General features: G+C 39.8%; 3 protein-coding genes across 4 annotated transcripts; 2 read left to right on the top strand and 1 right to left on the bottom strand.

The window, feature by feature from the left end:
• Positions 1-531: 531 nt before the first annotated feature.
• Positions 532-8,878, top strand: taok3b (TAO kinase 3b). Of its 2 annotated transcripts, XM_044012872.1 has the most exons (8): positions 532-1,295; positions 2,568-2,804; positions 2,899-3,027; positions 3,136-3,339; positions 4,094-4,333; positions 4,785-4,997; positions 5,127-5,309; positions 6,914-8,878. In XM_044012872.1, exons 2-8 carry the CDS (start codon positions 2,619-2,621, stop codon positions 7,073-7,075), a joined length of 1,317 nt encoding a protein of 438 aa, XP_043868807.1. In that variant the 5' UTR covers positions 532-1,295; positions 2,568-2,618; the 3' UTR covers positions 7,076-8,878. The 2 variants fall into 2 exon arrangements, with proteins under 2 accessions (XP_043868807.1, XP_043868808.1); XM_044012873.1 differs by lacking the exon at positions 532-1,295 and having other exon boundaries at positions 1,541-2,804.
• A 2,358-nt stretch (positions 8,879-11,236) lies between these two features.
• On the top strand, positions 11,237-12,848 carry m17 (IL-6 subfamily cytokine M17). The gene is made up of 3 exons (XM_044012737.1): positions 11,237-11,312; positions 11,797-11,945; positions 12,080-12,848. Exons 1-3 carry the CDS (start codon positions 11,258-11,260, stop codon positions 12,542-12,544), a joined length of 669 nt encoding a protein of 222 aa, XP_043868672.1. The 5' UTR covers positions 11,237-11,257; the 3' UTR covers positions 12,545-12,848.
• Positions 12,849-15,437: 2,589 nt separating this feature from the next.
• On the bottom strand, positions 15,438-19,505 carry tescb (tescalcin b). The gene is made up of 8 exons (XM_044011771.1): positions 19,222-19,505; positions 18,302-18,371; positions 18,067-18,147; positions 17,837-17,976; positions 17,704-17,765; positions 16,235-16,342; positions 16,102-16,149; positions 15,438-15,987 (listed from the first exon to the last, which is right to left on the bottom strand). Exons 1-8 carry the CDS (start codon positions 19,283-19,285, stop codon positions 15,910-15,912), a joined length of 651 nt encoding a protein of 216 aa, XP_043867706.1. The 5' UTR covers positions 19,286-19,505; the 3' UTR covers positions 15,438-15,909.
• Positions 19,506-27,867: the final 8,362 nt, after the last annotated feature.

Below are 27,867 nucleotides of genomic sequence, written 5' to 3'. Positions count from 1 at the left end.
CGGAGTCCGTGCTCAGGTCATGCAGGAAGTACTGAAATAATCTTTTAAATGGACTGATGCTAATGATTCAGTCACACCGAAAACAACTGCTTTTCTCATCACTAGTTTGTGTGTTTGTGTTGCGTACAAAGCGACGTCACGGCTGAGTTTCGTGCCGCTGCACTATGACAACTCTGCCCACATTGAGTCGGTGCTATAGTGATGGAAAACGACCCCAAACCGTGTAGAGTTGAGCCGTGCCGTGCTACAAATGTATAGTGGAAAAGCTCCACTAGTTTGGCAAACTAGGGCCCCCCCAAACAGCATCTTACACAGGGCCCCAACAAAGCTAGAAACGGCCCTGAAAGAATAATGATATATATATTTTAGGTTTTCTTTTTAATGTGAGAGGACCTCATTATTGATGATTTTCTAAAATATATCTATATTGTGATATAGTGCGTAATGCCAAACGACTTTGGTGTAGCTGATGTGTGGCTGTAGTATTGCGGTGTCTCTTTAAAGGAAGGGGGAGTGTGTAGAAGAGGGACAGAGGAAAGAGATGAATAGAAGGCACCAGAACCACCTACCATGACCAAGTGCGCTGTAAATGTAGGACAGAAACCGGAGTGGAATACTAACGGATCAGCCGGCGACTTCTTGAAGGGAAAATCATGTTTGGATGTGCCTTATCATCTGATTCCAGTATTCTTTTTAAACACGGCAACACATGCGACCATGGGAGCACAGGAAAAGTATTTTTCCTCGCAAACATTTCTTGCATTTTGAAACGGAAAAGAAGAGTGGCAGTAGAATACATCTCTGTGCCATCCTCCTCCAAATATCAATGGTAGGCATTGCATAATTCACCCTTAACCACCGGAGCCATTTGGTTCCTCCTCTTTGGGAAGAGGGGGACGCCAGAAAAAAAAGAAAAAAAGAGAAAAAGAAACGACTACATCCTGTAGCTGCTTTTTGGTGCTGCCTGCAATTGTTTGGCAATGCCCTTTTCTCTCCTAGGAAGGACTTGCAGACAGTAGCAGGGGAATGATGCTTTTGACGCTGGATGTATGCTGCATTCAGGGAGATTCGGCAGAAACAGCGGCTCTAGCAGAAGCAGCGAGTGCGGAGGGCCTGGGAAGCACCCAGCCCCACTATCTCCTCCTTTTCCTCCCCCCCTGCAGGACCATGCTTGCGTGAGGGATGAGGCTGTGCACAGGGACACCAGGCCAGAGCTGCGGCCTACTTCTCACAAGAACCGGTCTCTCAACTGCAAGACCTGTGAACACATTGCCACCATCAAATCAGCATCTTTGGTACGGGCGCACCTCCCGCTCTCCTCATCCGTTTGCATTAAAAATAGGCTGCGTGCGTGCGTGCGTGTGTGTGCGTGCGCGCGTGTGTGTGGATGTGTGCGTGCGTGCGTGCGTGCTGGCGGCGGCAGTGGGGGTGTGGAGTTGGAGGGAAGGGGTGTCTGTGTTCTCAGCTGTACATCTGTAGTCATGGCAACCACATCCTGTTAATGGATGTCATTTTTTTCTATCCTCAGCTTCCCTCTCTCTCTTCCCGCTGCCGCCGCCGCTGCTGCTGCTGCGTGTGTGTGCGCGCGCGCATCACATTCATATGTATTTCACGCAGAAATGTCTCCGTGTCACTAATGAGATGTAGTTTTATGTCATAGATCGTCAGGGGGGGAGAACAAAGCTGTATCTTTTCACATTAGTCGTCTTTTGATTGACGTGTCACAGGCCGGACTCGAACCCACTCCATGACATCATCTAGATGTGGTGTCTAATGTAAACGACGTGATGCTTATTGTAAATTAAATGATGTTTATTGTGAAGGATGTGCCTTTTGTAAAGGATATCGGAGTGACTCATTCATCCTTTGATGCAGAATTATCTTTTTACATTTGGTGGGTTTTCCATCTACTTGTTTTTATGCTCATTACAAAAAAAAGAAACCTGACACACACACACACACACACACACACACACAAACAAAATATAACAAATAAAAATAGTTTTAGGTGGAAAAGTCAGCGTATGGTTAAAATGTAAATAAGAGCAAATGATTTAGCGAATAAAGGATGAAAATCACATCAGTGAGACATTAGTGTCTTGAAAATGCTGTGTCGCTCACCACCATACAGTTCTAGTGATTTATTTAGAAGTTTGAAGGGGAGACTGCATCTCTCCAGTCATGCCAGGACCTTGATTCTTGCTTTCAACTTGAAAAGGTTCACTTAAAAATAAGTATCCTTTGTTACGTGTTTGTTTGTTTTTTTGTAACACTTTTGGTGACATCTGTGATGTTTTTTTGTAGCTTTAGTTCTTAACTGTTTTCTCTTTCATGAGAAACAAATCATGGGTGTAGATGAGAATTCTCTACCTGTTTACATTTAGGAATAAAGCAAAAAAGAGATATTAAAACATAAAGTATCTGCGCTGTATGTGGTCCTGTTTTTAGGCCATAGTCTTTTACTTGTGAGCTGTCTTTTTCCTTCCTTCCCATCCCCACCACGGCAGTTGTTTCTCCCTGCCCGCTCTGTGTCTTTTACTTCCCGCCTCCTGTGTTCCTCTGTCTAGGTCATCAGGTAGATCCAGGAGCATGAGCAGGACTTTGAGCTGCGGGAGCAGATGTCTGGGTATAAGCGCATGCGGCGGCAGCACCAGAAGCAGCTGATCGCCCTGGAGAACAGGCTAAAGGCCGAGATGGATGAGCATAGGCTCCGACTGCAGAAGGAATTAGAAACACATGCGAACAACACTTACATTGAGCTGGAAAGACTGGCCAAGCGGCACGCTGCTCAAACCGACAAAGAGGTAGAGCTTCTATGGCATGGATGAGGTGGAAACTCCACAGTGATGTCAATGCATTCCAGGTGATATTTTCTGATATTATACTGTCCCCTCACAGATTAAGTCCATTGCAGCAGAAGAGAGGAGGATCCAGCAACAGATTGTTGCTCAGCAAAAGAAAGAGTTGACTACTTTCCTCGAGAACCAGAAGAAGGAGTACCGGCTCTGCCGAGACAAAATCAAAGACGTAAATATCACAAATAAACATTTATGGACTTCTATATTCCACCTGTCATATTCCGTAACATGATTTCATGAATTTAAACTCTTTACTTTGTGTCTAATACATGCTAAGGAGATGAATGAGGACCTTTACTCACCCAAGGAGGAGAAGCAGGAGCGTCTGTCCCGGCACAAAGAAACAATGCAGCGCTCTCAGGCTGAGGAGGAAGCTCATCTGCTGGCCCAGCAGAGGCTGGTCTACGACCGCAGCTGCAGGGCCCTCAAACGTCGGAGTCTGGTCAGGAAGCATGAGTTTGAACAAGAGCAACTCAGAGAGGTAACTCCAACTAACTACGTGTCAAAAAAGAAGCCAGATATCACAGTGTTTTGGAACTATTATTAGTTATTGAGTATTTGAAGTAAGAAATGAGGGTAAAGCGGTGGACAATGAATGAATGAAATGAGCTTTTCAAAGATGAAACTTACTTTCCGGACGTATCTATCTATGTAAAACATCCTCCCTTTGTTACAGCCTTCAGATTCACCATTAGATGTCACTAATTCTTAAACATTGGACTTTTTATTTGCCAATGTGGACATTTATCATTCCTAATACCATTGCAGCTACACAGTATATATGTAATTGTTGAATAGGTGTAGCAGGCGTATAAAACACTAAATTACAAGCATGTAGAATACATGGTGTTCTACATGCAAGAACACCATGTATTATAATATAGTTTTCTTCATTATCAAAGTTTATACACATTGAGACACAAGACATAATTGCTGTGAAGGTTCTGCCTCAAATTTGCGTTGGTGTGTTAATGTGTTTTTTTGTTTTCTGTCGATAAGACAGAGAAAGAATTATCAAAACCACAACTAACTGGTTTCCTCTACTTTTTTCTAACTAACTTGAATTGAATTCAACCGAATTGAACTCATTTGTATTTATAATGATAATGCTTTAATGCATTTAATCTAAAGTTAAATTATATCTGCTGCCCAACAATATCAGAAGCAACCACTGTGTTTATGGGAGTCGTGCTCCCATGAAGTTTGTTCACATTCAAACACCTTTGTTGTCCCAGGAGCTGAACAAGAAGAGGACCCAAAAAGAGATGGAGCATGCCCTGATGATCCGGCAGGACGAGTCTACCCAGGATATGGAGCGCAGGCAGCTGCACATGCTGCAGAAGCTGCGCGTGGAACTCATGCGGCTACAGCATCAGACAGAGCTTGAGAACCAGGAGGAGTACAACAGCCGGCGGCAGAGAGAACTACACAGGAAACATAGTCTGGAGAAGCGGCAGCAGCCCAGAAACCTTAAGGTGCCCACAGTGTTTTCTTTTACCACTGTGAGTTATTTCACTGCACCCAAAGAAAGGGTTTGCGTATGAAGGTAAAAAGGAACTTTTATCGATTCATTGACAGGGGTTTAGACTGTCTGAAGGCTAAATGCATAGAAGTTGTTGTGATGAACTCGGGGCAGCCAACGGCCAACTTGAAAGGGAACTTGGCTGTAACCAGTGGGTCGCCAGTTTAAGTGCACCCCCAGGTCAAAGAGCAGGGCTACCCTGGAGCAAGGTACCCAACCCCTATTTATCCCTGGACGCTGCTCAGTGGCTGCCCACTGCTCCTAATTTGAGGAGTATTTCTAGTAGACGATGGGTTAAATGCAGAAAAGGAATTCCCCTATGGGATTAATAATAAAAGTACAAAAAAGTATTTTTGTGCCATAGTTCTGTTGAGTTACATTAAATGTTTTTCCTTTTTTTACAGACACTGGAGATGCAGATCAAGAAACAGTTTCAGGACACTTGCAAGGTGCAGAACAAGCAGTACAAAGCTCTGAGGAACCATCAACTGGAGGTCTCCCCCAAAGGCGACCATAAGTCCATCCTAAAAAGCCTGAAAGAGGAGCAGACCCGCAAACTGGCTATTCTGGCTGAGCAATACGAGCAGAGCATCAACGAGATGATGGCGTCGCAAGCGGTACGGAGATCCTCAAGCATTTCAAGTCACCGGTTTCCAAAGTGGAAGCTTTTACCGTTGAGAAATGAGGCCTGAGCGAGTCTTGTTGTGACTATGATTTTGTCTGCTTCTGTCTCACCGGCTCTTCAGATGCGATTAGAAGCGGAGCAGGAAGCCGAGTGCCAAGCGCTGAAGCAGCAGCTGAAGCAGGAGATGGAGCTCCTGGACGCCTACCAGAGAAAAACCCAGTCACAGATGGAGGCCCAACATGAGCGAGAGCAGCAGAAACTCGAGCAGAAGGTCTCCATACGCAGAGCGCACCTTGAACAGAAGGTTGGACATTTTTCTGGATTACTTTGGGGGGGGAGAAAGTAGCATGTTTTACCAAACTGAAGGCACATGGATAACTCTGTTACTGTTGTGGCAGGTGAAGATTTTACAGTGTGATGCCCCAAACGGCCCCTAGAGGCTGCAGAGTTCATTACAATCCCAAACCCTAACCCAATTTATGTTCAGGGATAGAGTTAATAAACAATTTTTAATGCTTTTATCCAGGGTAAAGGTAGGGTATTGGACATATAATGTCGTTTCCAGGTAGTTGTTAACTGGAATATCTGTTTATTTATCATTAAAATCAACTGATAAATGTCTGGAAACCTTATTTTTAGGCCTACTGTGACATTAGAGAAGAGTTAAAGCTACATGTGTATCGTAAAGTAACAGTAGTATGGTCGCGTGCTGATATTCTATAGTTGAAAGGTCATTGAAACGTCGTCGTGTGGTGGCTCAGTCTGCAACTTTTGCACTTCACATTATTGAATAATGGGGCAGTAAGGCCAACTAAAGCTCCAGGAGACATTGTTAAGTTGTATTTTCTTTTTGTTCTGCTTAAGAAATAAGGATGAGAATATATCGATTATCACAAACTCAGAGTATCTATTGATATCGATATTAGTCCGATCCAGTCATTTTATGAACAACACATTTGTGCTGAGTCATTTCAAAGACATCATTCTCCGGCAGACATTGTGTAACAGATGTGTTACACAATGGGATTGTTCTCCCCAAATGAAGAAATAAACAGCCCAAACATGACTCAGCTAAAATGTTTTTGCTGATTTTTATAAACAGCTTTAACAATTCTGCGCATACGGAAGCATGTGATATGTAAGATTTTTGGATTGTGTCACATTTCAAGTTTTCATCTGTCCGTTATCTGATCCAGTGATTTTGACCTGATACTGATTCCCATCCCTACTTAAAAAAAAATTAATTTGAATCAATGATATAAGTGGCTGCAGAATTCTTGTCATTGTCAAATCATTTCAGCTGTGAAAGTGTTGAGTTTCTGGTCATAGCAAATCAAATACAGCGTCCATCAAGGATTTTTCATTAGTTTTAGTATTTATTTAGTTTTTACTTTTAGTTTTTTAAAATGTGTTCGTTTTAAATCGTTTTTAGAGTGGGTTTGCTAGTTTTTGTTAGTTTTTTTGTAAAGGCTTAGTTTAATATTTGCCAGGTGCCAGGTGCAAAAAGGTCATAATAAGTATTGTGTCATAAAAACCCAACAAACGATGTATTAGGACAGATGATAAACAACCATCCCTGTCTACAAGACAGGGATTCTTGTAGACTGTGTACAGTCTACAAGAAAGTGGAGTGAAGTGCAAATGAGGTGCATCATAGTGCTGAGGTTGGATGCCGTTAGTATGAAAGGTAAAAATCAAATAGCCAGCAGACTAAAGACACACATGAACGGCTTGAAGGCTTATGTATGAAATCAATAAGCACATTTTTGCTACAGTTTTGTTAGTTTTGTAAACACACAATTCAGTTTCAGTTAGTTGTCGGGTTTTTTAAACTCTTAATTTCCATTATTTTGTCAGTTTCCGTTAACGACAATAACCCTGGTGTCCTGTTTTTTTGCTTTGCGTCAGATTGAGGAGGAGTTGGCCGCACTTCAGAAGGAACGCAGTGAAAAGATCAAGCACTTGTTGGAGCGTCAGGACCGTGAGAGTAACAGTTTTGACACAGAGAGCAGAAGTCTCGGCTTTGGAAGCCTGGGATCTCTGGACTTCCCCAAAGAAGACAACAGATGAAAGTGGAATTATCTCTAGAGGACAACATATCCGTGCCCTTTTCACGTCCACTCGACCGTTTGCCACGTCCGTGGCGACAAAAGCTGGATAACCTTCTCTCTTTGCTTTTCTTCTATCTTAGATATTGCATCTTCGAAATCGAGGTGTTTAACGTGCAATGAGGACTTCTTTTGTGAAACTTGAAGGGGGAAAGTAAAACAAAAGAATCAACAACAACAACAACAACAACAACAACAACAATATGTCAATAAAAACCTAGTCAGTGTAACTCCAAACTTATGTGTTAAAAATAACAGACTCTTTTTTCCTCCATGCCATTTTTCTCTTTTTTGGTATGAAATGAATAAAATCAGGAAATTTTAGTAAAATGGGCACTTTGATATGTTTAAGTAGAAAACCCATCATGTTCATATGATGCTAAATGTGTGTGTTACATGGAGGGACATTGTGGAATGTGAGCTGCGGACTTCCCCCGTGGCGTTAAGCTGCTTTGTCTTTTTTTTTTTTTTCAAATACGTTGATTTCGTTCTGTTTGGTTTATTTTATGCTCTGAATGTGAATATTACTGTATGGGGGTCACTGGATAAAGTCAGAGTTTATTCATTTTTTTTCTAAATTTCCTTTCTTCATATTTCCATATTGTGCTTATGCATACAGTATACTGTGGTCCCTCACTTACTTATTTTTTTAGGCAACAGATCTTTTTAATTATTATTATTATTATTATTATTATTATTTGATATGTAGGATCAATTGGCATCGGCTTGATCAACCCGTTTATCTTAACACAATTCAAGATCCCACTTGGTAAAAACTGCTTATTATTGCATGCACTTTAAGGACAAATTCAGGTTGTGAAGTGAAGCATGAATCTGTCAGAGATTTTAGCTGTTTGTAAATAAAAGTGGTCATAGCATTTTTATTTTTATTTTTTTGTTTAAAGCCTATGGATACTGGACATAAGCTCCATATTTGATGATAATTTCACAAATGCCTTTATTTAAGTTGTGCCTGAAGCAGACTTTAGTTCCGTGTTTGTTATTTATATTTGATTTACTGAGGCCGGCACCATTTTTCTTTTATTTATTTTTTTGAATTGTTTTTGGTTTCATCTTAACTCGTGAATCATTTAATGTTCACTAATCAAATTTCTTGTAAAGGAAATGGTGCGAATTGTGCTGTATAACTTTTGATATCAATATTTGTACATGAGAATATAGCTAGAACACACAGAGACACTGGTCTATTACTGATAACAGAGCTTAAATGTGAAAAAGAGTTTTGCTTCATTTTTGTTTCATGACATACGAATATGGTCAAACAATAGCTCAATATATTGGTAAGTCACTCTCAGATTGTATAAATGCTGGCGAATGGAACCACAGACTTCTTTTAATGTCATCCGATAATCTTTGATTGATCTGCGTAAAACAAACAAATGTGTGGATCCAGTTTGCATTTTAGTGTCCAATGATCAGATTTACATCTTTTTTTTGTTCATTATGGTCATTGAACAGGTTGCACAATGTTTCCATTTATATTGAATGGGAAGATAATTGTTTGGTGCTTAATTTCTAATACCACCTTTAGCCTTGTAGTTTTTTGTCTTGGTAGAGACGATTGATTTTTACCAAAATGTGAACACAAAGCATTTTGAAACCTCCTCTGAGTCAAAACACTACTAAGATTTTCACACACACACACACACACACTCATGACATATTTAGAGTACCCCATGCAGTGAAACCCTCTAAAAATGAAGTATATGTATAAAAAAAATAAATACTATTTTATCACGGGTCAGTTTTTGAAACATTGTTTAATGTGGTGGTCTTGAATGCAGCCCAGGTGTTTTGTGACCTGTTTCTTTTCATTTCACGGCCACAAACTTGTATTAATGTGCAGACGTTATTCCTCACAGGTCTGGAAGGTGGACGACGTTTAAAATCCACAGTGTATTTCAAACAGAGGAATATATTGACCGATGCATCGTTTCTGATGGGAATTCAACGCAAATGCTCGTTTTTTTCCCCCCTCACATAAAAACATACATTCTGAAGCTGTTATGTTTGACCAAAATGTGTTCAGAAGTTGAGCGGCTCCTCCAGATTTTTCTGCCTTTTACATTTTCATAAACTTTTTGAAAATTTGATGAAAAAGTTTCTCATCTGCAGTAAGGCCTTCTTCTGTCTGGTCACATTATAACCGAAAGCCTTGTGGGAGGGGGGAAGGGTTTGCCCGAGGGCTTCAGAAATTTGTGTGAAATCGAAGGTACTACAAAGATGTATTTAGCTAGAATAAAGGGGACTTTCCTGAGCCACCTTATTCACCGTTTCCTGTGCAGTTAAAAGACAAAATAAAAGAGATTCTGTTGAAAAGAAGAAGAAAAGAGTCTCTCTCAACATCCTGCATCTTATGACAGTGCATTTCTTTTTGTTTGTGGTTGAGTTTCCCTGTAATGCTTTCATGTGGCCTTGAACTTCTCACTTTTACTTTCCTTGGGTGCCATGTAACCACTTTGACCCACATTGTGTTTAAATGTTGTTCATTATAATTTACTGTAGATCTATAAACAAACACGCACAGCTCAAAGAAACGCTGCGAGAGCTTTGAGAAGAGAACTGGAGGTGAGAGGGAAGTTAAAGTGCAGGCCATCCCCGTCCTTATACACTGCCGGGTAAACGTGCTTGATTTAGGTGTCGATTGTTGGCTTTTTTTCTTCTTTTTTTTTGGCTTTACAGTATACACTGGCAGGAATCCAATTTGTAGTTTCCTTGAACTGTTGACATGTGTGGCACCAACTGCAACATCTACCCCCCTCACCGCAACCTCACTATTATCCCCTGGGGCAACTGGAAAGCCCCGAGGACAGCAGCAGAGCGGTTAGCCTTTACCTGAAGTAGTGCTGACTGGGTTGTGGTGCGACGAGTTCCCCCTGTCTTTTCCCAAGCACTTAGATGTCTGATATCAATTCAGCATCGTGAGTGGACGCTTCAGACCGAGACATGATTAACACAATAGATATTATCTCAGTGCAAAGGAAACCAGTTGCTCATGCACAGACCATAATCACAGCGGACCAATAACACATCACACTGTGGCTTTTAAGCAGAAGTGCACACCATTCCTCGAGGTCAGTTATGGTTACTTTTACAATTTGTGTTATTTCCATGTTTCATACTGTATTTTTTTTTCCCCTCCAGTTCCTCCTCCCACAACCTACCGAGTCAGTGAGGATGCAGCAACCCTTTTATGCAACACAGTGATATCATTACGCGTGCAAACGTGGATCCAGGCCGTCAGAGGCGCACACACGTGGTGTGATGACTCTCACATAACGCCGACTTGAGCGAGGCAGCCCCGCTTCTTTACGCACATGTAAAAGTTTCTGATTGAGAAATGCATCCTGTGAGCGTGCAGCTTCCTGCACAGTGTCCACATGCAAAATAGACTGACATTTGCTTCATTATATTTGGTAAGATTCACACTCTGAACCAAAAAACAACAACAACAAGGTGGCATAAAAAAGAACTACATTCTACTTTTTTAGAGTCAGTTTTTTCTTTTTCTTTTTTAATAGAGCAATAGTAAGCTGACTTTGCTCAGTTAAAACTGGTGAACAGCAGATTTCCTGTTTTGCAGCGCATGAGAGCCGGCACATATGGTCGTAATGCAGAATGAAATCCAAGCAAACAAACAAACATGAAAACACAAAAAAGCCCCAAAGAATGAGTCAAAGAGTGAGTCAAAGAGTAGGCAGAGTTATTCTCATGCATGTCTGCCACTATTCTCTCATGTTAGCAGGTTCATGTACGTCATGCAATTTAAATACCTCAGATAGGTGCATGTCGTTCCAATGCCCAAATAAATTCCAAAAGTAAAGAGCTAATAAATGTTTTGCTTTGATGTTTTTTGCTTTGATGACCTCCACCTGGAATACTAATGTGATGCTAATGAGATAGATGCCTGAACATGCCCCACACAGTGCACCCAGGCTGACCACTGAGAGAAGACAAAAAAAATGCACATGTGAAAAAAAAGGAGGAAATTCTGGGAAATTTGGTTGCCTCACAAAGTGCACGTCATTTCCTCCTGTGACAAATGTGTGGTTTCTGTCTTAAGTTTTTAAAGCGGTGTGATTATGACAAGTCCACACAATTTGCCTGTGATACTGCGTGGAGAATGAATGGTCATGTAAAGAGCATGCACTGTCAAACTTTTAAGGACCTAGCAACAAGTAAGTTCTATTTACAACTGTGCTTTTTGTATTATTATTGAAATATCAAAGAGCAGTTAAATATAACAGCACCTTTTCCTGACTTTGGGCATGTTGTGAGTGTTGTGAGTGTTGTGGCTGTTATTTGTGTCTTAAACTCTGACAGTTTCATTTTTGAGTTAACATGTTAACATGTTTGAGTTTTGTTGCTGCATTAGTGAAATGAATGAGTTTGTAAATATGTAGAGGAATCTGGTCAGTTGTTTTTTTTTTTAGATTCAGGAGGAGAGAGAAGTGAGATAGATGAGATCTAAGCACATACAAAGTGTTCTGTAAAGTGTCTGAAATGGATAAAATAGCAGACTTGGGTTGTTCTTCTAATCTATTTTTACCGCTGCTCGCCACTTGTGGCTTTACAATGAAGTTCCACCTGACTGATGTGATGTAGGATAACTCTTAACTGACTGGTTCCTCTCTCTCTCTCTCTCTCTCTCTCTCTCCTCAGCGTTACTCTCTCTCTTGCTGGTTATGGCTGTTTATTCAACAAGAACTGTGGCAGCGAGCAGAAACCAGCAGTGTGGGAATTCTCTGCAGCAGACCGTGAGGCTCACCAGACTCGTACAGAAAGAATCTGTTGACCTCATCAAAACATATGTGAGTACAGGCACAAAAGTCCCCATGTGTTTGTTCAGTACTTTGTGTTGACATCACATAATGTGTGTTGTAAAAAAAAAGGGTTAATTCATGTTTCATGTCATTCTCGTTTGTTTGGTTTTTTTTTGTTGCAGAAAGCCTCTCAAGGTGAAATGTCAGAGCTCTTTTGCAAGGTGTCAGTCAACAACGTCCCTGACCCCAACATCTCCGGCCTGGAGTCCTCGGAGAGGATAGCGAGCGTCTACACACAGCTCCAAGCCTTCCTTGCACATTTCAAACGGGTGTACGAGCAGCAGACAGATTTGCAGCTCCCGATGAGTCCGCTGCTGACCGAGCTGACCACTGTCAGCGCACGCAGCAGGAACCTGGCCGCGCTCATCAACAGCTTCTATCAAAGCCTCTTCCCAAACCTGCCTCTACCTGAGCCGGCGGGGCCCACGACACTACCCCCACCCCAGAACGTGTTCCAGCAGAAGGTGTACGGCTGTGTGGTCCTGAAGACCTACAAAGAGTTCCTGTCAAACGTTACGCGAGAACTGAGAAATATCAAGAGCAAGGTTTGCAGGGGGAGGACACAAATGAACACACCCTTCTACTGAGGATGACCTAAGGCCGGCCTTAGTTAGTCAGTTTCCAACCATACTTATACTCCCAGGGTTTTGATATAAAGACTTAAAAAGAAAATCTGAAGGTGGCTGGTACATCACTGTAAAGAAGCCTATTTATGGTATTTAATATTTATTTTCTTGTGTTCTGGGTTCTGTTGAAAAGGAATCGTGTTGAAAGACTCGGGTCATGAAATTTATCTCTATGCAGGATATATGTATATTTAATATGTTCCGTAATGGTCTACTTTGCTGATCTAAACTATGCAGACTTATTAAAAGAAACTTTACAGCAGTACCCCTTTTGTCACATTTGATTGTCTTTTTTTTGTCTGCGCTTGAATCCATGATGTACAGTTAGAGCCAAAAAAGTGTCCAGAAAAAAGACAGTAGCTGACTGTAATGCTTCACACATGCATCGGTTAACAATGTCAAAAGATCTCTCCACTCTCAAAGCGCCATGTCGTGTTGTTTGCACAGTATCAGTATCAAAAAAGTAGTTAAAAGAAAATCAGGAAGCTGCTGAGACGCTGACTGAGCTGATATCAGCTCGGAATGACGCATGTGTTCAGCACAAGGCTGCATCAGATAGGAAAGATTTCATGACACTGGCGGCCCGTCTGGCCGGTCACAAGGTGCCAGTGGGTGTGGGTCAGATCACTGTATGTGGATTTAACGGCGCTGCATCTTCATGCAAATGGAAATGCAAGTCTGTGGAAGGTGAGCTGAGGGAAAAACACGAGGGAAGTTGGGAAATACGCAGATTGTTGTGTGCAAACACGGGCATTTATACAACCAGCAGCCACTTTTACAGGACATCTAATATGAAGTAGCAGGAGTAAGCTCGTCAAGTGTTTTGTGTTCAGAGTGTTCTGCAAACCTTGGTTGTAACAAGTGCTTATTTAAGTTGCTGTTGCCTTTCTATCATTTCAAACTAGTCTGGCCACTCGCCAATAACCATTTGGCCAGAGAACTGCCACTCACTGGAGAATTTCTTTCTCTTTCAGACCATTCACTGTAAAACCTAGAGCTGTTAATGCATGAAACTCCCGTTTGCGTCCGGTATCAACATCCATGCCACGTTCAAAGTCACTTAAAATCACCTGTCTTCTTCATGCTGATGCTTCAAAGTTTGAATATCAGCAGGTGAAGTCGACCACGTCTACGTCTTGTGTGCATCGTCTGCTGCTCATCACTTACAGCAAGGATTATCTGCATATTTTTTTCTAGCTTTCCCCACGCATATAACTGTCCTGTTTCTGTTGAAATGAAGTAATGCTTAACTAAACTTTCCTCAAATCACAAGCCCTCAGGAAACTGGAAGTAGAGAGGGGATTCATTCTAGGTCATGAATCAAGTTCCTTGTTATAACTTTATTTAAAGCACTAACACACAAGGGTATTTTAGGACAAAAGCAATTCTTCAGTCCACATTATTTTCTTTTTTTTTCTCTTCTTCTCACTTCACCCACTTGCTTTACAGAGGGCTGAGGTCTGATCATCTCGGAGCAGGTGTGAGTTCATAATAATGTGTAGTTTCATCGTGGAAAAAAACACGTAAACACCATGAGAACTAGACCAGGCTGGAGACTCACCAGTAAACCACTGGTCCATTTATCATCAGTACAGGTTTTAAAGGACATTAAATACAGTATGAACTGCTTCCAAGGTCAGTAACATGTTCTTCTTTTGCATTGGATGCACTGAAATATGTTGCATATATATGTACAGTATATATATATATATATATATATATATATATATATATATATATATATATATATATATATATATATATATATATATATATGTATATATGTATATATATACATATATACATATATATAGCAGCTTAATTTACATTGTTAAAGACAGGACAATATTAACCGAAATGTTCAAAAGCTGGGAATATTTGAATTCAAAACCTGACACCATTTCCTCATTCGTGGTTTCCCACAGTTTAAACATAAAATGATGTAATATAATGGACCGAATATGCGGCGAATCTAGTTTTTCAAACGCATGAGCACCCGTTAAAGAATTATCCAACATAAACCATGTAAAGAATAATGCATCCTTCATTTTTACATGTCCAAGGAACCAGGTACAGCTTCATTTTCCTAAACATGCTGTATTATGTTTTGATCTGTAGATGGCAGTATACACCCATGGCTGAAGATACGGAAAGAAGTCAGTGAATCTAAAGAGCACAACAAATCAACATTCATCACTTGGTATGTGCAGGGAATGTTGAGGTTTGTGTGAAGTTTTAGTACAAGATTTATTACAAGTCTGTACAAGATACATCTTTTTTAATGGAGTGAGAGAAATCATAGGACTGGAGAATTGCTTCTAACTGCTCATTGATAAACAAATTTCAAATTGATTTTTGTCTCCAGTTGAAGATTTTGAGCCTTTTAGAACAAGATTACAGCTCGAAAAGTGGGACAATTTATAAGACTGATGATTGCTGATGTGGTGACGATGTAAAGGCTTTCAAACTCAAATTATATATCGTAATAAATAGGGCCTGTTGGTTTAAGTTCATCTATCAGGCATCGGTTATCTCGTGACTGTATATGTTAAGTAATATTTAAAGTGGTCAAAAATTTATATAAAAGGGATGATATAGTTGTAACTTGTTTTATTATTTCATTACATACCATATATCTTACATTTAGCAACTAGATTTCTTAAGGGTATACTGATATCTTACTGATATTTTTTTTTGTATGGTGAAACATCTGGGAAATGAAACGTATAGTATGATTTACAGTATATATCTCTTCCTCTAACCCTTAAAATGAATCAAATTTTAGCCTTTAAGCTATTAATCTTGCACGGCAGCACTCCCATTTCCCTTTTCCCCAGAAACGCACATCATTAACTAAAGTCCGACCTGTTTCAGGCTTTTATTGTGCAAATGTAACGTGCAGATCAGGAACCATGTCATATCTGCTGCACAGTGTCAAAGTGAAGGCATTTTAGATGATTACACTTCGTGGATACATTTCAATACAAACTCTCATTATCCCTGATTAATATAGTTGTTCGTTTATGACAATTACATTTGTAAAAGTTCATCTAGCATCCATAATTGCATATATATATATATATAGACACACTGTCTGTTACTTTGGACGTCGATATTTGATTATTGCTGTGTCCGACGACTAGCTGGCTGGTTATTATATCACTTATGGTGTCATATTATTGCAGAAATAGACTATTATACATACACAAAAACAAAATATATGTTCTTTGGATCTGCATAGAAAGTTGGTGAAGGAAAAAAAAGCAGCGGTTGCTGTTCTTACACCTTTCCTTATTCAAGGAATAGTGTGATGTCATGCACCGACCTCACTTACACAGAGTTGACGTGTCCATGTTCCAAAAGTGAATGTTCATTTTGGATTCAATTTCAAAGCCTTTCAGCAACTGCAAGAGAGTTTCACTTCAGTTTAAAACTTAAACTCCCGACCATTTTAACTATACTATTATAGAAATGTAAGTAAATGTGAGTATATTATAGTGAATATTGTGATCACCCACCTTAAAGAAATGCTCAAATGTAATTCCTTCATAGAATTCGTCAGGTTCCTGTGTAAGACAGACTGAGTTTACGGATATTTTCTGGACAAACGGTGATAAAAATCTTGAGATAACTGTACTGTAGCTTACGTACCATGTGGCCCATTGAAATACTGGCCACCTCCAACATGGCTGCATCCGCAATGCTTTTGGCTGTTTCCTTTCCCAAAGCACCGCTACGGGATAACAGCTCCTCAACCACCTATAGACAGACACCATGAATATGAGTTTAAAATATAATGATATTACTCCAGTGAGTGACTGTATGACTCTGATCTCCAGGGACGGGGACATGTCTCTTCTTCTTCCTCATTATTGCCAATTAAGTGTGTTGCAGGAAGGAAGCAGAGATGCCCCAGTATGCAGAAAAACACAGAGATAACTTGAAGACAATCCATTGGGAGGATCAGTGCTCCCTCGTGTATTTCCCTTGGAATTATTTAACTCTTAACTGGTTGATTATAGAGAAATCTATTAATTATTATAGTTCCTATAGTATACATTCATTTTTTGATTGTTTTACTTCTGAAGCTTTTGGTAAAATAGTCAAATGTCTGTACTTAAATAGCACTTTTCTAATCATGGGGACAACCATGAGGGGCTCAATGTAAGGATTTTATAGTATTATACATGTTTTATGATCAGAGGTTAAGGAGACACGTCCGTCTGAACTACTGGCAACAATGCTACAGCCAGTTTATTCACAATTTGAAATTCAATTTACAGCCTGCAAAACTTGTTTATGTTTATTTTGTAGAAAAGGGGGTACAAGAGTAGCTTCTCATTAGATCTGTTTTTGGTTCATGTGGGATTGTTTCCTCAAACTACATGCCAACTTCAAGTCTCTGGGGAGGAATGGGGGGAGATTGTGGTATTTGATTTAAGCTCTCGTTGCATATCTTAAATAAAAAAAAAAAAATCCTATCACACATTCACACACCTGGCACAGCAACCAGGAGCAATTTGACAATTGTGTCTTGCTCTGATTGTATCCCAACCTTCAGGTTGGAAAACAAGCCCCTGTACCACTGATCAAAAGCTGTCCCTTGTTGTAAAAGAGAAACAATATAGGCTTATACAGAGCTCCAAAAGCTTGTGTGGTCCAGTTTGTTTACACTGGCATGGTGACAGGAAAAACGCATGCAAAGATGAACAGCACCAGAGTTCACTGTGCACTTTTAAATCAACGAAGAGCAAGCGAAGTATTGAACTTGACGGAATGTGCAGTAACTGACCTTTATAATGCCCCAGAGTGCTTTTCATGAGTATGAAAACAGCTAAAGTGGACATTATTCAGGTATACATTATAGACATTATTCAAGTATTCTGACATATTCAACTTCCTGGTAAACGCTCCCTCAAACTACTCCAGAGAGACACTTAAACTTAGCAGTAAAAGCATGTGAAATAACCAACATGTTAAAGTTATTAAGTGTACCATTTTGTACCTATTATGAAATGATCAGAACACAAGTGGAATCCGTTTCTTTCTCTCCCTTTACCTTTTACTAATCTTCCCCAGTTATGAGTACATTGAAAGAAACTGCCAGAGCAGAGGCTTACATGTCTGTATTCCTCCAGGGTTATTGTCCCATCGTTGTCTGTGTCGTGCATGTTGAATAAAACTGCAGCGAGAAAAAGTGTCAGTAAAGATAATGTAAAGCTCAGGATCACAAGAATTGATTTAAATACACACATCTCAGTTTCTCCCTCCTGACGTTGTCACGTTGCTCCTCTGTCAGGTGCAGAGACGGGGGCCTGAAATGGGACATGACCACCAGGAAATTCTCAAAGTCTATCTCCTCAACCGTCCCCTCGCTATTCTGACGATAGTTTCTACAGAAATAAACAACAACCACATCAGAGTTCGTCACATACCGAGAAATTAAACAGATACGTGTGTTTGCAGAACTAATGTCACTGTACCTCCTGTCAAAGAAGGCCCCTATTATCTGTGCACGGATGGGATTGCATGCAAGATCTGGGATTTCATTGAAGTGATCTCTCCTGAGGGAGTATAAAGGATCGGAGAGAAGTGTTACATTGTGCCACAACAGAAATAACTCCTGTTACAAACCATTTGTGCCATCGTGGAGCCTGTTGAACAGGTTTATACCATGGACCATCACATATGACTGAGAAAAAATACAACAAATCTTACCGCAGAGTTTCTTCATCGTGGCTCAGCTGCTTGAATCTTTTATGTAAGACTCCGATCTGTTCAAAGGAAACTGAAAGAGGAAGCATTAACTATTGATTTGCAATACGGCACAGATAATGCAAGAAAAAAAAAAAAGTTGACATAAAAGTAAAACATATTGACATTTTTATTAAGCAACTGCTCTTTTTACTTCATGCTTTACTGCATGGCCTTTGGAGGGAGTAAATATTCATATATTATGTAAAACTGGTTTGCTGTTGTCAGCCTCTGTGCAGCTACTACACTCAATGAAACGTACACCTCTTCGCCTAAATTATTCATTAAGAGGGTAGTTTCACTTGGACGCAAATGAGACGAGATAGATAGATAGATAGATAGATAGATAGATAGATAGATACATAGATACATAGATATAGTACTTGTTTGAGCCGTAAAATGCTGAAAGATGTCGATCAGTGTTTACCAAACCTGAAAATTATGATGTTCTTGAATGTCTTGTTTTGTCCACAAACCAACACATTTACTAAAACCGATTATAACCATGGTCGACAATTAACTGAGTAATTGGTAATATTCAATTAAACGTTTCAGCCCTAATGATGGTTTAAAAACCTGTGTACATGTGTCAGTGTGTCTGAGGCCACTGAAGTGTAATTGAAAACAGTAAGTAAAATAACAATAAACATCTTTCTGGTTTTGACAGTTGATGGACATTGATCATCATCATCATCATCATCTGGTAGACATTACAGATTTCCCCTTTAAGATAAAGACTGCAGTAAAACGAAGACTGAATTAGATTATGATTCCAACACAGTGAGGTCATGTTATGACACATTTCCTATGTTTGTTTTTTATGACACATTTCCTATGTGTCATAGCTGTTTTCAAAAGAAAAGCAAACAAGAATAACTACTCACATCCAGTCTTTTGTGCCAGATCAACGTATTCATGATGATCAGATTGAGACTGCAGCGCACCCATTCTTAAAAATAACGAATACCGCACACCTGACAGAGCCAGTAACAACAGGACGTGAGAGCGAAAAGTGTTAGGAGTTGAAGCGGACTGTGTTAGAGGACTGTGTTTTTACGATCCTCCATCTCTGTCCGAGAGTCCGTCCGTGTCCCTGTCCCACATCCACATCCAGTGAGCGCAGCTGTCACGGCTCCTGCGCGGTCGCCAGGTTTCATCAAACGTATGCAAACACCGCCGGCCACTTCCGCAACAACCGTCCGATGACGACACACTTTTCTGGCACAACAGGCGGCTTTGATTTATTCATTCAGACTTGTATCTAATTATTTATTTATTTTTTAAAGTATGTGTTCTCACGCCAGTTGACCCGTTTGTTTACTGTTAACTACAGGAAACACAGGACACATAATACATACAAATAGCAGTGGTGTGGACTCGAGTCTGACAAATTTGTGACTTGAGACTTACTTTATTTACGCTGGTTAAATTAGAATTGACACTCATGACTTCAGACTCGACTTAGATTTGAGTAAAAATGACTTTTTATTTGACGGAATATTTGTTTTTGTTTTTTTTTAAAAAAACACTGGGTGCCTGCTTTTCGGAAGGCCTTGCGTACAAACCTGGCAACCGAGCGACACCACCACTACGTGAAATTTCATTCGAGACTTCAAATTCCGCAGAGAAAGGTAAGACAGGAAGTCAGTTGGTTGCTAATGTAAGCTAACGCTAGTTAACGTTATCCATGGTTTAATGTAATTGTTTACGTTTTGGGCTATACACCTTTATTAAATTAAGGTTTGTTCAATTAATAATTTGTTTTTGATGCAGTCCTTACAATGGGTGAATAATACATTTGACTAGCAGTACAAAGTGACTGTCTTTTTTATATTTAAATGTTGAATATGTGGAAAAATCATAGTTGCTTGAGACGTGAAAGTTCAGACTTCTGACTTGCAAATGTGTGACTTACTCTCCATCTCTGACAAATAGATCTAAAATTTCTCAACACTAGCTCAAATGATGAAAATGTAAATTTAAAATTGATTTTCCGTCTACATAAACCATGCTTCTTCTCATCTTTGTCCATTTCACCATGAATTATAATCAACCAGTTATACAGCAAACCAGCGACTGAAACAAAAATTATTCATATAAAATATTCAGTAATCATATAGTGTGGTTGTGGCTCGTCCAGAGTAGAATGTTAAAAGAGAGTTATATTTTATTCACAAGGAAATATACTGTCAAACACTTGTTATGAACGGTGCGGCACTTTGCAACTTTATATAACTAATGATTCATTTATCTACTTCACTTGATTAGTGCTGATTATTTATTAATATTACAAGATTTCCACAGTAATCATACATGTCAAGCTGATACTATATGCTGTGTTATTTTAATTGATATAAGGTCATATTGTATTAGAATTTAAACACAATACACAATATATAATAATATATAATATATAATAAAAATAATATAGACAGTTCTGGAGTTGTTTTTAGTAGTATATATTAGTATTAGTTGTGAATGTTTATTTAGAATGTAGGTGTAGAATGTTTTCTTACTGTTATTGCATGGCAGTTCATTGATGCATACATTATAAAACATGTCATCACATGCTTTAGTACTTGAGCTTGTTGGCTGCAAAACAACTTTTAAATTGACCCAGTTTCCAGTGAGGAAAGCTTCACTTGCAGAAGTTTGTAAAATACAGTCTAGTGTTCCAGACAAACTGGCGGAGCGTGATATTTTACAACATAGCCAGAAGTTGAAATATTTGTGGTAGTTATCAGAAGTTGTACGTTTAAACTCCTGACCTCTGCTTCTGTATTCATGAATTAACTTGTGAGCTACTAAGGCAAACGGTATACGATACGGTCAATCTACTCAGACTGGCTTAGCTTCTGCATTTACTACTGTTTTAAACAGCAGTACTTGGCACAAGCATACATTATATCTCTGATGGGAATGTGAAAGAAGATAAACCATACAATAAGGCTAGTCTTTTACCAGTCAAGTCAGCATTTGCTGCAGTCAGCATGAGCAAACACAACATGACTGCATGAGGAAACAATCAATTTAAAATGATGTAGTACTACTATAGACCACACAGTGGCAGTATTTCATCAACAACTGGGTTGAACTTAGTCCTAACTCCAAAAAACAATCAATTATATTTATCGTCAGCTTTTTGTTTGTTTGTTTTGTGCTTGTTTGACGTGTATAGTTTGTTGACTCTCAGGCACATGAGGGGAGGGAGCACTTGTGGTTCTCTATTGTTACCTGTAGATTTACAGTTATCATTCATTCATCTTCTACTGCTTTATCTATCCTCCACATGAAGGTCACAGGGGGGCGCTGGTGCCAATCCCAGCTGACATGCGAGCGAATGGCGGGGTACACCGGGTCGCCAGTCCATCACAGGGCCGCATAGAGATAAACAACCATCTACAGGTATCAGACAACAAAACTATTCAGATTTAATTTTTTAAAATAAAAGTGTTATATAAACTCTCACTTTCCACTGAAACTGTTACAGTGTTAGGTCATTTGTGTGAAAATTATGCGGGAATCTCAAAAGCCCATTATTCACAGTAGTTTGGGTCACATCAGCCATTTTGACAGATTACTGTGGGGAAAATCACAGGTGTAAATAATTAAAGGTAATTATTCTCCACTAAAATGTGTCAAAAGGGCTGCTGTGCAAAGGAACAATTATGAATTATGTTAAGGTGCAGTAAGAATTAGACAGTTTCCTATGGCTTTTCCCACTTGTTTTTAATATAATTTTGCTAATTATGGCCCTGCCTCAAGCTACAGTCATCAGCACGTGAGAGCTTTTTGTGTACTCTGTGCCAGGATTGTGTGATGCTAATGAGATGGAGTTTCCATCAAAGCATTAGTCCTTGAACCGTGGCCAGATTAGGCCCTTGCTGCCAACGCATCCCCCACATCCTCATACATGGGGACTCAAAGGTTACTCTTATGTTGGAGTACAGACCCCATGTTTTCTGCCCAACATCTGTCGCCAATGACATTGGCTTAGGCTTTGCTTTCATGTAATACCAGGGAATACATTTGCAAAACATAAAACCTCAAGATCCGAATCTGCATTTTGATATAATATCTAGTAGACTTTGTGGACTTGTCTAGTGCGACAAAAATAAATCTAAATATAAAATGACTCAAATTTGACTCTAACCAGTCACTTTATGAGGTACACTGGACCCCTAATCAAGTGTCAGGAGTGGCGCCTGGTGTGGTCTTTGCTGCTGAAGGCCATCTGCTTCAAGAGTCAACGTGATATGAATTCAGAGATGGTCTCCTGCACACCTTGGCCTTCTGTAATTATGAACCTGTGTGGTCATTCTCCTCTGAGATGCTTGTGTGTGACCATCCCAGTGGATGAGCAGTTTGTGATATACTCAGATATGTCCATCTGGCACTTAAGACACCTTTCTTCCTCGTCCTGATGCTCAGGTTTGACCTCAGCAGATGTCCAAATGCTCTTTGTTACCATGTTATCATCTAGTGTCCTTTTCTTGTGACCAGTCCAAGGCACACTTGTGCAGTAATCATGCTCTTTAATCAGCATCTTGATATGTCTCACCTGTCAGGTGGATTCTTGTCATAAATGTGTCGAGCTCACTAAAACAGATTTGAACAATTTTTTAAACCAAAGTTGAGAGACTTTTATTTGCGTATAGGAGATTTGACATCTATTACTTCAGTTTGTGGAAAATAGGAGTAAAATGTGTTGCTTTTCTATTTATATTTTTATGTATTTGCATTAAGCAGTTGAATATGAGTACCCAATAAAGCATACATGTGGTCATAACACAAGCCCCTTATGTCAACCCTTCAAACAACATGTCCAGCTGTTGATCTGTAATGATCTGGTGAAATTTGTAAGCCTGGTGCACTTGCTGGAGATTCTTCTTTGTGTCCATCACTGTTAGTAAGGGGCCCCACAGCGCCTCCATCAGTGTCTAACAATAGCACAAGTTAACTTTCTGGATCCACACTCTGTCAGTCTGCCCGTGCAACTAGGTTTACAAGTGTCTTCAGGGAGAAGACTACTTCCAACAATAACAGCATATATCACTGGACCTGACGAGCGCTGCATGACAGCAGGAATCCATTTAGGACCACAGGAGTAGTTTCAGTATGTGCTGAGACACTAATCTCAACAGTGGACTCTGGTTGTAGCTACCAAACTTAAGATTTAGAAAGAAACTTTCACCCTTGTCACACCAGTGTGGATTTGTGTTATGACTTAAATATTCTGTCAGCACCGATATGGCATTTCTTTGAGTGACATGCGCCCAAGCTTTAACCTGCAGGAGGCAGGAGCGCTGGGAAAATAATTGATTGTTGAGTTTTTATCCACAGGTTGTTAAAATACTCAGAGATACTGTACTTCTGGGATTGTGGCTTTCTTGCCCTGACCTTATCTCATTAGTTGAGCACGGACAGACTCAATCTTTCTCTAGACGTGACTGATGACTTCAGGCAGTCTCTCTCTGTCCCGGAAACTCTGAGCCAATAGTGACATGTTTTATTGTGCTGATTGTCTGACAGTCTTGCTGACTTCTAGAATTATTTTGAGGTTTCTTTGAAACATAGGGCAATTATGTTGGTGTGGTTGAACAGCCAATAGGAGTGCAGGCTCTCTCTCTCTCTCTGAACTGTGTGTATATAATACACTTTACTGAGGTGTTGCACCTGAATTAAAAATGATGCACTGATAATTACTATGTCTGATGAATCAAAGTCCAAGTCAGACTTGCAGATGCACAATATAAGTCTATATAAGTTTATGAGTCAATTCACTGTCAATTAACTTTGAACGCATCAGTGCTCAAAAACATGTTCCCCCTGAAACACCTGACTAGACAAGAAAGGTTCCTATATAAAAGACAAATGACTCCTAATTACTCATGAGACTAACACTAAATAAAAAATAAAAAAATACACAAATAATTTGTGCTACAGAGTCCAAAGTAGGTGCAGAAGTTTTGTTCTCTCTCAAATGTCTTAATTATTATGGAATCATTGATCAATCACTGAAAATAAAGTGTGCCTTTATCAATTATGGAGGCTTGCCCCCTGTTGTTGGTTGATAGGTCAATACCACTGTTTTGGTGTCAGATATGATACCATTATCACAACCTTGAATTTCCACCAGTGTCAGTCCAACACAGTCCTGCACCTCAATTACACAACCCTAGCTGTTAATATCACATTTGTATTCCAATGCCTTTACTATCCAGCTATAACCACTCCAGCCATTTAAAAAACAACAAAAAACCCATAATGCTCCATCATTGTGGTTGACATGTGCAGCCCTCACTCACATGGCAGTAGTGGCAGATTTCCCAGCATGTGGCTCATTTCTGTGACATTTCAGGTGCATGGATTTGCATTGGATGTCACACTTGTCATTCACTTTCTGATGCCTGACTGGTACCGATATTTAGTATCGTATTGGCTCATTTCTACCCATTAGAACCAGGCTCCATTGTTTTTCACTAGAAAACAAGGCAAGTCAATGTATTATTTACCTTTTAACATTAAAAGGTAAATAATATCGATTAATGATAATAGTAATCAGTGTGAAACTTCAGACTATTTTTCCCTATGTCACAGAACTGATGCATCTTATTGTATGGAATAATATATGTGCGTTTATTTGTCAGTCTCTGCCCTTGAAATGTTCTCTCTCACGAAATTGTCTCACTTGCCTGCGTGCTGTGACTGTGTGTGTGCTGTTACTATTACCGGGCCCAATATGTTTGAAGGCTGCGAATTGATTTGAACGAAGGCTCTGCTTCAGAGAGCGAGCGGAGAGTAAATAAGGAGGTGCCTGTTATATACGGAGACAAAAAGGGGGGCAGAAAAGCGTGGCCAAGGAGAGAGGGCAGCGTGAGCCTGTTTTGCATGCATGGAGGCTTGTGTGTGAGAGGGAGTTGACAGGGCGCCGCAGTGCTGCCTTCAGCTCTCAGACAACAGCTGCTCAGAAAGAGGAGACGTCCTGAGGGTGCTGTGACATGTCTCGCTCTTTCTCCATCTCTCTTTTCACCTGTCTGCCTCTCGCTTTTATCAAAAACATACGCGAGACACTCACTGTCTTCCCTACGTTCACACAGACACACACACACAGAGTCTGGTTTTGGTGACTTCAGAGGACATTACATTTCCTCCACAACTACTATATTGGCCTAACCCTAATCTCATTTTAACATGGCTTCACATTATTTTTGTCACTATAAGAAAGACAAGCCCTTCCCCCAATGTGACAGTGTACACAGATTTAGGTCCCCACAACATGAGTAATACCTTCAACACACAAATGCACACATCTCATCCTCAGCGACACACGCACACACCAGGGCATGTGGGTTATGAGATTCATAAGAAATTGGCATGCTGTCTGTGATCAAACAAAACACTGGAAATAAACCAGGCTGAATTTTGATGGAATCTGTTGTTTGTTCTCCTTACTTGAAAAAAGCTGTTTATGAAGAATAATTATCAAAACCTTTAATGGAAATGGAATGAAATATTCTCCCCGCACTCCTTTTCAAGCTGCTGATGACAGATTTTTGAGTAAGCTCTTGTACTGACATCATAAATACATTCATTCATTTATTTATTTTATTTTGCAGTGTGATGTGGTTAATAATGAATTTGGTGCAGTGGCTTTTGATGAATTTCTTCATGTAAAGAATAGAAAACCAGTGACACACGCCACACAATTTATGAGACTGATAAATCAAATATTACAATAACATCTTACTGTGTTTAAAGTGACAGTGCGAATGCTTTATTACGACTGATGAAACTTTGTACTTTGGCAGACAAAACCCATGACATAAAGAATTCCCAGTGTCAATGTGTGTTCTTGATCTACAACAGAGGGGAAACATGCCATCTCAAATTAATCCCAAATTAACTCGCGAAAGAGTGCAAGGCATTTTACTGTAAATACTTATCATCCTAACAGAGTCGGAATATGGTTTATTTGTTATTACTTGCATCAGTTTATAAGTGAAGGGGGCAACCGAGATGCTAAGAAATAATTTCTGCCGCTAAAAACTTTTTAAAGTTTGCTTTTGTATCAATATCATAATATAAGAACAAACCTTTCTTAAATTTATTTTTATGCCCTTGGTTTGTCAATACAACAGAGGGGAAATGACTGTAGAGGCACAGACAGGACATGATTTGAACTACAGATGGGGGAAGAAAAAAAAATCAATTTTGGAGTACAACAAATCCAGAGATGCACAAAGACAAAGCTAGGTTACATTATAAGACACACACACACAAAGGTGTAAAAGTTTAGAGACAGCAGCAGTAATAATAAATTACAGCCAGGGAAGATATACAATCCATCAAAACCATCTGGTGGTACAAACTGTCAATTCTCCATCACCTATCTCACACTCCCGTGGGGGTTCCTCAGCTCACTCAGGCCATATGGGAAATATAATCCCTCTGGTGTGTCTCGGTCTGTTCTGGGGGTGTCGTTCCTACTTAGTCTTGCCTCAGGACACCTCACAACAGACCATAGCATTTTCATGAGACGTCTGAAGCACTTCAGCTGGCTGCTCACGTTGTGAAGGAGCAATGGTTCAAAGCAGAGGTTTAACAGAATAACTGAGCTCCGTTTAACATGGAGCAGCGATCGGCCGACCGTCGCAGAAAACTCATTAAAGTGTCTTATACCGGTAATCTCATTTTTTCCTGTCACTACTCACAAAGTCCGTGAGAAATGTGAATGAGAACAGACAGATGAATTAAGAGTTTTACTTTAAAACTCTGAACCCGACTTCACCACTACATTCTGATGCAAAGGCTTCCAGCCAACGTCATTAGCGGACCATCAATCTCACGGTCCCCCCTTTTATTGCTATGTCACCGTTGCATCTGTGGCAGCTGCTCCCTCCTTGGAATTTCACCCTCCTCTGCACCAAATCTCTGCATGGATCAGAACCTGAGTTCACCAATCGATGAAGACAAACCTGTATCAATAAATCAGAGTTTGGTAAACTGAGTACAATCTTGACATTGCACCTCTTCTCATTTAAGGCTTCAGCAAAGTAATATACTGTCTATGCCGCTGTGGCCCAGAGAAAATGTTCTTTTTTTTAAAAAAATATACTGTCTTTGTTTTATAGCAGTTGCTTTGCTTGAGAACGGGCAATAATTGTATTTTCTGATGTAGACATTGCCCTTGAAATTCAGGTTACAACAGCAAGGACAACCTCCTTCTCTAAAGTTACACAAAAGCAAGTAGAAACTGAGATTTCCAATAATTGTTTTTTACTTTTGCCAGTCATAAAACTGTGTCCAGGTGCATTGGCTGATATGTCATCGAAATCTTTGTTTGTCAAAGGTCATGTTGGCCGTGCTGTTAAGCAAACATCGTGTATTGTTTTTCATAATTCCCTGAATAGCAAATGCAGAGAATGTACCTTTTTACGCCCTGCATTGTTCCCTAAGTGTTTCCAGAGAAGGGAATAGTAATAATGACCGAGAAAGGTCATAGACTATGCGGGAAATCTAATATCCAT

This window comes from Solea senegalensis, linkage group LG21 (assembly GCF_019176455.1).
Source record: "Solea senegalensis isolate Sse05_10M linkage group LG21, IFAPA_SoseM_1, whole genome shotgun sequence".
NCBI lineage: Eukaryota > Metazoa > Chordata > Actinopteri > Pleuronectiformes > Soleidae > Solea > Solea senegalensis.
Note: the sequence above shows the minus strand (reverse complement) of the source record. Positions and strands in the feature narration are given on the sequence as shown.